This window comes from Rhopalosiphum maidis, chromosome 2 (genome assembly GCF_003676215.2).
Source record: "Rhopalosiphum maidis isolate BTI-1 chromosome 2, ASM367621v3, whole genome shotgun sequence".
NCBI lineage: Eukaryota > Metazoa > Arthropoda > Insecta > Hemiptera > Aphididae > Rhopalosiphum > Rhopalosiphum maidis.
This window is the reverse complement of record NC_040878.1, coordinates 11,738,520-11,750,689: the sequence shown is the minus strand read 5'-3', so window position 1 is coordinate 11,750,689 and position 12,170 is coordinate 11,738,520. Positions and strand designations below refer to the sequence as shown.

At 26.2% G+C, this 12,170-nt stretch overlaps 1 protein-coding gene across 1 annotated transcript; it reads right to left on the bottom strand.

Annotated features, from left to right (window-relative positions):
* Positions 1–5,219: 5,219 nt before the first annotated feature.
* Positions 5,220–10,759, bottom strand: LOC113555264 (glutamyl aminopeptidase-like). The gene is made up of 15 exons (XM_026959673.1): positions 10,489–10,759; positions 9,159–9,686; positions 8,823–9,084; positions 8,499–8,669; positions 8,262–8,359; positions 8,059–8,193; positions 7,837–7,998; positions 7,553–7,775; positions 7,368–7,492; positions 7,102–7,305; positions 6,155–6,374; positions 5,944–6,073; positions 5,770–5,883; positions 5,547–5,655; positions 5,220–5,435 (listed from the first exon to the last, which is right to left on the bottom strand). Exons 1-15 carry the CDS (start codon positions 10,657–10,659, stop codon positions 5,292–5,294), a joined length of 2,796 nt encoding a protein of 931 aa, XP_026815474.1. The 5' UTR covers positions 10,660–10,759; the 3' UTR covers positions 5,220–5,291.
* Between the last annotated feature and the right edge of the window lie 1,411 nt (positions 10,760–12,170).

Sequence of the window (12,170 nt, the reverse complement as noted above, 5' to 3'; positions counted from 1 at the left end):
AAATACTAGAATTTTTAATCATTAAAATATTCATTTAAATAATTATTAAATATTTAAATATACACATACCATACTATGATAGTATGATGGTACTATACTACTATAGCCAGTTACTAAATCAATAAAAATTTAAATTCATGTGAATTATCTATTATTATTAGTAAATTGTAACAATTCATACAAAATATATCTCAAACAAGACAACATTTTTTTTTTACATATATATTATATTTTTATGTTTAATTTTGAAAATAATAATTAACATGGTAATTTTTCTTTATATTAACCACTTTAATGTATAATAATAAAATAATAATTGTATAACAGAAATAAAAAATATAGGCAAGTAGGTATTGTTCTGTTGTGCATTAGGTGTCGAATGGAACTCGTCATTGATTTTATCACTATAATATATTTTGTTAAATTTTAATACAAATAACCTTTGTAAACGATTTTGAGCTAAGTAGCTAAGAATGTTAAGACTGTTAGAATTTTGGTAACCATGATTACTAAATAATTATTTTAATAATAATCTTGGATTTGTGTAAGTATTCCAATTTTCCTTCATTATTAGTTTACTTTACCCGATTATAAAAAAAGTACTGGGAAAATCTTTAATTTTAACCTCTTTCAAGTATGAATAAGAACAGATTTTATATTCAAAACCACCTCTATTCGGAACACAGATAAGGTGAAAACTATATTAAGATATGATACGGCCGATGTTTGTCGTTACGAACATTTCAAAACTTTAGTATACGTGTGACCGCGACAACTAACGGTCTAAATATAAGATAGGTACTAAATTATACTCGCAAATAATTAATAATAAATATACTTAATAAATTGTGTCATGTTAATTATAAGTGACATTTAAGTGTATTTATATTTATAATCCTTTTTTTTTTGTTATACTTAATTCAAGTTTCAAATAAAAGATTTTTTTGTGATATAAATTTAAAAAAATTGTTTAATATATTATTATAAAAACAATAAAAGTGTTGAACGTACGAAATTAAAAATCATATCTATAATTTCCCGTTCTACAAATAAAAGAAAACCACATCTTTGAAAATCGAAGTATTCTATCGACGACTTATCGTATGCAATATACTTAGATATAAGATAAATATCTACATATAGCAATAAATTCATCGTCTCGTCGATACGCTTAGAATTTAAAATATATCAAATTGTTTTTGTTATTAAATTAGTATTTTTATTTACAATCTATATTATATAATAAGGAAATTTTATCAAAAAAAAAAAATTGACATAGCGAAAACATGAATAGAGAGAATATCCATTGACATCACTGAAAAGATATATATATATATATATATATATATATATATATATACATTGTATAAATAATACTCGTATTAAGATTATAATAAATTATCTAAAATTTAAGTTCAAAAATTGTTGTTATGTTATATGGCTATATGGGTTAAAGCAGAAACTGATGTGACAGATTCGTAATTAAATAATCATTTACCGTTCCTGTAAATGTTTAAAAAAAGAGTATATTTTTAGAAGGGGAGTTTATATTTTCATTCTAGACTTATTCTTAATTCTTATTGTCTTTCTGAATTTAACAATCAATTTATAATGAAACTTATTATGTTATAATCAAAAATATAATAAAATATTTAATATCTACCATATATAATACATTATAGACTATGTTAAAAAAAGTTGTAAATACTGATAAAAAATAAAAATGAGATGTTAAGACTTAAGAGGATGTTATAGTGTTATACCCGCATGTGTTGTCTCTGTCTTACTAATGTAGATCATAGTTAATTTGCGTTCACCATCATTTTAAATAAAGTTATAGCTATGTAAAATATTACAACTTTAAAATATTCATACCTCACTTTAAAATAATAATATCAATAAAAGCATATGACATTATCTAGATGATAGTATTCTTACCTTTAAATTTAATAATAGGTAAATGTTACTCTAATTTTAAAGCTAATATCACAAAATGTGTTCTGCTGAACGAAAATTTGCTATATGATCTACATTAATAAGACAAAAACAACACATGCGAGTAGAACGTTCTCTTAAATTTACATTATAATATTATTAATTTACATACTTTGCATAAACATTAAGTGTTATCCGGCGTATAGTATAGGCAAAATAGGTACAGTACTGCAGTATTTTAAATGTCTAATTTTTACTTCGTCGGAATTCTGTTCACCAAGAATACGTGGGACAAAAACCAACGCGTTTTGGTTTGTCCTATCGCAAACACCAATCATGAGTGAGAAGTAACCACATTCTATCGGCGAACGGAGTATAAGAATAAATAATAATAAATCTATCCAATAAAATGCGAGAATATATGAACACAACGAAAAATATATTCGTATCGTATTATATCGTATTTTACAGAATTACCTTAAAACGGTTATTTATCATAAATATAAAACTACAGAGGTACAAGTTAATTAACCGGCAGTGAAAGATGCGGTATCGGGATATATTGATAATAAAATATTAAAAGAAGAATTCGAAAGAATGAAAGAAAAAAAATTATTATTAGAAAAAAGAATGATAGAATTATCAGGTAATAATTGTTATAAAGTAGGGATGATATTAATTGTTATTATGCGATTACCTTATATGATTAATATTATATAGATATGGTCAGACACGGCGAAGAAAAACAAATATCGTCAATAATGTTGAGATATCTACAAGTACCTTTTAAACAAAATTATTTAAATTATTTAATTGAAAGTTCATCTTTAAATATACTTTTAAGGACCTATATCCGTTAAACTGTAATTTATAAGTAATAAAAATATGATTTTACGGAATGGTAGTGGGACATATTATAAATAAAATAATAAATTATTTTTACTTCAATTTCTATTGCGTCAATATAAAGAATCTTTGTTAACACACATGGCCCAACCACACACGCAGACCAACAAATCGTACGTGTCTTCGGTGCAATGTTTGCACGACGAGATTGATTAATTGTCCAGCAGTTGGTAACAGAGACAATTGAAGATAAACTCAGAAGACTTGGGCATGAAATTGTAACGATAAAAAATTGTCACAATATGTCGAATGACCTTGAAATAAAATTGACTTTTATAAAAAGTAATTTACACTTGACAATCTATTAGTATACATTATTTTTACATTAAAAACATGTATGTGCTTATGTCACACCTTGTTTGTTTGTTTAGGTGATACTGAAAAGTCGATTCGGAAGTGTGGATCACTTAAAACCTGGAACGTATACATTTCTATCAAACGTCTTTATGATATTTACGATAAATCAATATTATTTTTACTACACATGTTTGCGTGCGCGGGAGATATAATGAAGAATCATTTAAATATCATTACATTGAATCATTCGTCGTTGGAGTTGGCTAGTTGCCATGACTTTGGGTCAACTAGAATGCCCTCTTCCGATAACCATGGTTACAGTTGACTAGATACATTCGAAGTATCGACAGTGAGTTATTATTACACTAGTCATCGGTGCCGAAATCTTCGCATTCGTATTTGGTACCAACGACACCATTGTTTCCACCACCTCCACCACCGGCTCCTAAAGCGCCACTGCTGCTGTCGTCGACGGCGTGGAGTACGCCAAAACCTATGAATACAGTTACCGGTGAAAAAGTATATTATAAAATTCTGATCACAACGGAAATTTTAAAATCCGTTGTGCTTAAACCACCCGGTGAGCGGAAGCGCAAATACTGTATTATTTCCTAAAAAGTTTCAAGTTGCATTGTACCAAATCAGTGCGCAGAGTTATAACTATGACGTTATAAAACGCGTCATATTGTTAGTTTATTGTTGATTTTTTATTTATGCATGAAATAAAATCACTGTTAATACCATAAAAGTGTACCGATGTTCTATTCAATACTTTTAAATTTACCGTAAAATACTGATTTTAGATGATTATACCTATCTAAAACACCACAGATACCAATCGAAAATATCAATTGATTTTAACATCCCTCATTCTACGATATATGCAGAATGTTTCACTATACGCGTGTTTGAAAAATATCACTTCATCCAATAGGCCAATATGCAATTACTGTAGCAAACAAACATTTTGTTTAGTAGTAGATAGTCAATAAATAGTAATTATGACTTTTCTTATAAACTATCTTTAAATTTTCTATTTGATATTATTCATTAATCATTATAATTATGATCTTACGACAATTATTTTAGTTGTTGTTATGTTTTTTAGATTCTGAACGGAGTGATGAATGTATTGATTTTACAATGATGTGTATTTTTTTTGGGTTTGTCACCACGTTTTGGAGTAGTAATAGTGCTTTGATTTTTGACTTCAACCCTTCTTTGAAAAGGAAAATGAATCTAGTTGGCACTTTGGGGGGATCAAAAGTAAAAAATTTCCAGTAGTTATCAAAAGCGTCAGGAAAATCCCTAAAAAGTAACGGAAGAATGGGAATTTTTATACATAACCAGTTTTCGAAAAAATCGATTTTTTTATTTTGCTGTAACTCAAAACCGAATCATTGTAAATATTTGCAGAATTTGTTACCATGTGTTTTTATTAGCGTTATATATTTAAAATACTCACTTGCTCACACTTTTTTATACATATTTAAACAAAAATACGTATTTTAACGATGAAAAATATGTAAATAATTTTGTAATTAGGCAATCAAAAACATTATTTTTGGAAATTAACAACTTTTACATAATATTATTAATCATAACATTTTCAAAATATGTTGATTTATTTAAAAAAATTATTTATTAATAATAATCATAATGTAAACCTATTTTCACGAATTTACGGTATTTATAGTAAGATTTTATAACCTTTTGAGTAAATAACAATAGCACAATATGGTGTTAATATCATGATAATTCAATTCAGCCGAATCGAAAAAACATTATATGCAAATGCAAAACTAGACTGAACTGCAGTTATCAGCTTATACTTAATATTATATACAACATTGTATCAGAACTAATTATTGCACCTTTGTAAAAAATTACCAGGGATTTTGAATTTTCAAAACCCTCTAAAGACAAACTAATTGTATGTTATTGTTGTGACAATGGCACAGTATATGTTGTAATACAAAAATGTCATTGTATTTTATTAATATGTAGACATTTTATTTTATTAATTTGTAAATGGAATGAATAATTAGGATCAATATAAACATAAATGAATATAATAATAATTAATTATTAATATTGCAAATATTTAATGTTTACGAAAAGATCAATAAAATGTTTTTCACCTAATTTAAAAATTAGTTAAAAGTCATTAACCAATTACTAATAGTAACTTCGTTTTTTTCTAACCATTTAATGTTATTAGATACAACTTCTAGTGCAATTTTTCGGCCGGCATTACCAGCTCCAGCATCGGGATATTTATCAAAAAATAATTTCATCTACCAAAAAAAAAAATGTATGTATAAATTAAGTATGATAAAAGAAACATGGAATTTTGAATGATAGTTTAAAATCAAATTTATTATTAAAGAGTTAAATGATGATCTTACTTCTGCAAGGCGTTCATATGTATTGAAACGAGAACACACTATAGGAATAAGTCTACCCAGTATCCGATCATTAAGAGAAAAACGATTAACTAAGTACTGCCATTCATCCCTAAAAAACATAAGTTTTAAATTACATTAAATTTTAAATTTTCGTGAAAAACCTGAAGTTATTTTTCTGAAATTAAATTAAGATATCATATATATAATATAAATATTTATTAACCTCAAAAAGTTCCACACCAGTTGAGTTCCAACAGGATTACGACTTATCTGTAATATGACATAGATATAATCTTGAGAACGAACATAGCTTTCATTTTTTGCATATTGCAATAGTCTATAAAACAATAAAATTTATTTTATTCAAATCGAACTAAATTAAGTGAACACAATTTATCTAGTTAATATTTCTGTTTCTTTTGAAGCAGTCAATGCTTCCATAAGCTTATTTTTTTCTTGAGGTTCTTGTTCATTTAAGAATAATTCCCACAGTCTATCCCATTCGCTAGCATTGCCCTGAGCCATTCCTAAAAAACAAGTATTATTAATATTTTTACTAAATAATGAATTATCTGTTTATTTATATTAAATATTGAAATAATACCAACCATGATAATAAATTGTGTGTCTAATATCTGGATTAGGCTTGACTTCGTCATCCAAAAATTGTTTGAATAATTCATATACTTTTATTTTATAACTTGGTAAACCATATAAACATCCTAATTCGACAATAACTCCTCGAATTTTACGTTGTAAAAAGGTTCTATCAATTGAATCATCCCAAAAATCGTCTTTTATAGTTCTCAATAAATGTCGTACATATCTCTTAAATATATAATAAATACTTATAGATATTATGTCGAATTGATAGTATTATTTATACTGTTGGTGAATACGTAAAATCAACATTCTGATGAGCATAATACTGCAAATGTCAGCCCTTCGTAAAATAAAAGATGACTAGGGAGTATTAATATGATGTTACTTCTTTATAAATATTAAATTAACCAGATACTATAAATATAAATATTATAAAAATTAAAGTATTACTTAATAATTATTTTTCGTAAATATTAATTTATTATTCCATGCTAATCAATAATATTTACGATGTAAAATTGTAATTCACAAAACTTATTTTACAAACAACTGAATGAGACTTAAAATTGGTGCCTATTTGAAAGTGTGAAGATGCGTAAAAACGCGGTGTTGTTAGGAGTTGAAGCAGGCACGTTTACGGGGGGGATATTATGTCGATTTGATAGTATAACTAATACGTTGGCGAATACGTTTATATAATCTAATTGTGTTTTGAATAAAGTAATCAACATGAAAATTAAATACACTTAGTAATTGTATGCTGTACTTTTAACTACTAAGTTTTAAAATATTCTTGAATTTAGCTCGACATAACGTATCTATATTGTTGTATAATATCACAATACCATTAATTTATTTAATTTATATATATATATATATATATATATTTATATTTGTATATGTTACGGGTAATGTTATGATATATATGTAAATAATTTTTCAATACCCTTACTTCAAGATTTTTGTGTGCTGGGCGTTGATATAAATTTTTCCTTAATGTATTAAAATTTGTAGCAGCTACATCCCAAGGAACATAATGATGTTCCAAGGATAGATATTTTGTCATGTTTAACGCTATCCCATATGGTAAGTAATTAGCATTTGCTAAATTAAATGCATCGTGAATAAGATTTGAACGGTCAGCAGCACTTATTGCCTTTAGATTTTACATTTTATATATAATCATATATTGATTAATAATATTATCTAAACACTTACGTCAACATTTTTTCCTAATAACTTGTTAAATAAATACCAATCATTTTCCGAATAATTTATAATGTAATATCCAACTTGTCTATGATTCAATTTTACCCATTTAGTGTCGGGTATGTCTATTGTAACTTTAAAACAAACATTTTAATTAATACCAATTTAATTGTTCATCAAATCTATACACTCACTCGAATCCATATCTTTGGATAACCAAAATTTATGCACAGTGTTATTGTTGGAAGTAAAGTAAGTGATAGGTATTTCCCATTTGTAATTATATAGAGATGAGTTGGTAGAAGAATCAAAATTTGGGTTGGATAAAAATCTTTGTTGTTTTAAGGTAAGTTTAGCGCCATTTCTCATTGCAGATACTACTGGAAACCCTGCTTGTCGTGTCCATGTATCCATAACCTGTTTTAATTTAGTTAAAATATTTGAAACTAGGTTTATAAATTGAATAAGTATTTTTCACCTTTTTAACTTCAACTGTATTTTGAGTCGCTGTTTGTAATTCTGCCCATAAATCATCAGTTTCAGTATTGTTAAATGCAAAACGTTTTAAATAAGCAGTTATACCAATCCTGAATACTTCTTCACCCAACATTCCTTCTAACATTCGTATTACAGAAGAGCCCTAGAAAATTAAATGAATAATAAAATAAAAATAAGATTCATTGATATTCGATGAATTTACTTTATCATATGATATAAAATCAAAAATTTCGGTTATTTGATCTGGATGAGATACATCTTGTATTATAGCATGAGAACTGAGTTTATTATCTCGATACTGTACTGGTTGAAGACTATGGATTAGAAACAATGTGTCCTAATAAAATAATTAACTAATAATAACTAAAAATAATCGATCACAAAATAAAATTATTATATACATACAATATCCCAGTCAAGGTGAATACCTTTCAATGCTTTAAATTCCATGTAAGTTGCGAATCCTTCGTTAAGCCATAAATCATTCCACCATTTCATAGTTGCTAAAATGATACAATATAATATAATTATGGTAAGATAAAAATATATATCACTGAAAAAAATATGTAATATACGTCCATATAAATAAATAAAGTGATAACTGGTTATGAACTTGAAATTTTTATTTTATATTTTTTATACCAAGATTTCCAAACCACATGTGAGCCAATTCATGAACAACAGTAAAAGCAACCTCTTCTTGATCAGCACTAGAACTAATGTGTTCATTAAACAAAACACACGTTTCACGAAATGTTACAAGACCCCAATGCTCCATTGCTCCAATAGGAAAGTCTGGAATTGGTATTAAATCTAAACAATTCAATTAAGTATTAGATTATTAATTTATTCAATATGATTAAATCTGATATTCCTGTCGATATAATTCAATAATCTCTTTAAACACATTTATTAAATGTAAAACATAATTTAATTTTATCCATGCAAGTTTTTGTAAATACATACCTAATTTTGGTAGAGGGTATTGAATTCCAAAATAATTGACGTAAAAATTAATTGCCTGGAGACCTACATGTTGAGCATATTTCATATTTTCAGACTGACCATTCCTGGCATACACTGTTAATGGAAATCCTTGATCTGCTTTAACAGGTTCAAGTGATTGAAAATCGCATACAATGAAACAAGCCAAATATGTAGACATTGGGACAGTGTTTGCAAAATGAACAGTAGTGAACCCATTTGTAGGCACATTGACCTCTTCAGACTAAAACATTATTATTATTATTATTATTCAACAGTGCAAAGTTTGAATTCAACTCAATTAATTGTTATATTGACCTCTTGGTTCATATTGGATAATGCTATGTAGTTATTACCAGATGGTCGAGTTAAACTTATTTTAAATTTTGATTTCAACTGAGGCTCATCAAAGCATGGAAATGCTAAACGTGCATAAGTCGGTTCAAACTTTGAAGTAGCAATATAATGTTGTTTGTGGCTTTTTGAATCTGTATAAACACTTCGATAAAATCCAACTATTTTGTTTAATAAACTACCTTCAAAAGATAGTTGTAATTTGTATTCCCCAGCATTTAGTTCTTCATTGGGTACTATAACTAAGAATTCATGTTCTGGATATAAAAACGATGTTACAGAACTCGAATTTAGTTTTGTTTCTTTGATATTCAATCCTTTTGAATGTAGTTTAATGTAACTTTGAGCAGTGTCCAATACTATTGAAATATCAACAGAACCAACAAATGAACCTTGTTCAAGATTTGGGAACAAATTAATAAAGTACTGCTGAGGGCGAACATATGGGGATAAACGATGTGTAGATTCCCATGGTTTAGCTGCCATTATACTCTAAACAATAAATTAATGATATACTTTAGGTGTAATAATATAATTTTATAGTATACATTCTATATTATACATATAATAGTAATGGATATGGTGAATATACTTGTATGTTAGGTACTGAATTTGCCTACTTTATCATAGAAAACATTATTGTGATAGATAGCTGTATTAAATTTAAATATAATTATTTATATAGAATTAAATAATAGTCCCTTTCAAATTTATGAGTACCTATGAAATTCTTTGAAATTTTGTAATGAATACGTTATTAGTAGGTATATATTATGAGTAGCTGATACATATTTTATACATACTGTCGTATCTCATATTGATAGTTACGAATTACTTTAATGGCGATATTTTATTATTTTAATTTAATATAAAATAATCCAAAGAAAGTATTATTATAAAATATATTCATATTTATAAAATTTAAAAAAAAGCAATTATTTTTTTATTTTTTTCCTTATTTTTTCGATTTGATTAATGGTATATACAGAGTACACCACAGAGCACTTGAATAGAATAAAAACTTGGACAATTTAACAAAAAACATTTTGATATTTTCAATATTATTTAAATATTATAATAATGAGAAGGTATAATATGAAATGTATTACCTATATTACTATATGGACTAGGTTTTTTCTTCATGCCATTCCTAATCGACAAATTTTATAATATTTTTTAATTACCATATAATAATTATAATTATCATTATATAATCACTATTTGTGATTATGGACATGGTAATATAGTCTATAATATAATATTTGTGTCTCCATATATTATTGCTAACACTCACCGAATGATAGGTGGCCAGTAACTTATCGGCTGATATTGTTTCCGTAAGCTTTTCATCTTCTGGAATCCTTTTCAATCTTATCGTTTGGTTGATCATAATAATTGTTATAAATGTTAATAGTGAAACGGCCACCAAAATAAGTACAAAAGCCCATTTTATTTTCGTCGTCATATTTTATCCGTGATAATTTAAACCATACGAAATCATTTACGTTTTAATTATTTCTATTTATAATTGACTCCTAAATATGTGGTTCATAAATAATATATTATTAGAGTGTAATACAGTTTGCTGACAGTGTTATATACAGTGCATAGGTGGAGCTTGATAAATTTAGTTGGGGGACTCAAGTCCCAGATTACTTAATGAAAATAATTATTAATAACTTCCTATTTAGTTAGAAATAATCTTGTTTATGTATTGTAAAAACAAAAAAATAAAAATCAGCCAGTGTTTAGCATGTAATAGTTAATTATATTTCAATACAAATATGGACAAATAAACTAAAATTTTATAATGTATTGCATAGTATTGCAAAAACTATAAATACAAAAATAAACAATAAAATAAAAACTGATTTAGACGAAATAAATTGTTTTATTAAATAATTAAATTTTAAATTTTAGGTTAAAATAAGAATTACTGTTATTATGCCCTTTAAATAGTATATTTTTGAATAAGATACAAAATTCTAGGTACATAGTTAGGGTATAAATTTGGGGGGCTAATCAGAAACTTAAGGGGACTTAGCTTTCAAAGCCCTTCTTTAGCTCCGCCTATGGTTATAGCCTATTGGTACTTTAGTATATTAGATACTAACAATGTTTTCCCGATTACCTGAAAATCAAATTTATTTTTAATAATTTTACTATAAATCTATATTATTGAATTCTTTGACCAACTCTCAGTGTAATTTTTTTTATTGGCTAAAATGTTATTTTTAATTGTGTGAATTCTATTAATTTATGCAAAATTTTAGCAGCACTAAGCCTTTAACTAATCACTGTTAACTAAACAAAGTAGTAAGTGCTTACAAAAATCAAGATTGTTTTTTATAGTTACGCAATAGCGAATGATATTGAATGAAATTTATAAAAATTTTTTAATTGGTGCTCAAAGTATACTGCAGTTAACATTTATCACAAATGGTGCATATGTTTAACACTTATATTAAATATTTAATTGTTTATTAACTAACTGTATATTTGTAAATAAACAAATTACTTTTACGATTGTTTATTCACTTAGTAAGCATACGGTATATAAATACCTCTTTAAAACTAATCAAGTAACCAAATCAAGATTCAGACCATAGACATATTTCAATTTATGATTCTGTGCAAAATAAATATAGATAAAAATATTGGTTAAATAACGTCTTGTGTAATACACCACACCTAAATTATAATTTTAAGCTTTCAAAATACAATTGCAGATAACAATAATTAAGCTAAGATAAAAACTATGGAACTGTATGTTTTATTTAGAAGAATGATAATAGCTTATTAATAAGTAAAAACACATGAAGAGTGAGACACTATAAATTAACTTACTGATGTAAATCGAGAAAGTAAAATGTATTTCCAATCTATTTTTTATTTAACCTTATTCAAAGGTCAAGGTTAAGGCTATGATAAAACTGATAAATTCTAATCATATTTTGTATATCAGTGATCACTAAT

Excerpts from the sequence above, each read along its gene's own strand:
- LOC113555264 (XM_026959673.1), bottom strand. The coding sequence starts at position 10,659 with ATGACGACGAAAATAAAATGGGCTTTTGTACTTATTTTGGTGGCCGTT. Across the intron at positions 7,493-7,552 it reads ATCCAAAGATATGGATTCGA|TTACAATAGACATACCCGAC; the intron begins GTGAGTGTATAG and ends TTTGTTTTAAAG. Across the intron at positions 5,884-5,943 it reads GAAACAGAAATATTAACTAG|ACTATTGCAATATGCAAAAA; the intron begins ATAAATTGTGTT and ends ATTGTTTTATAG.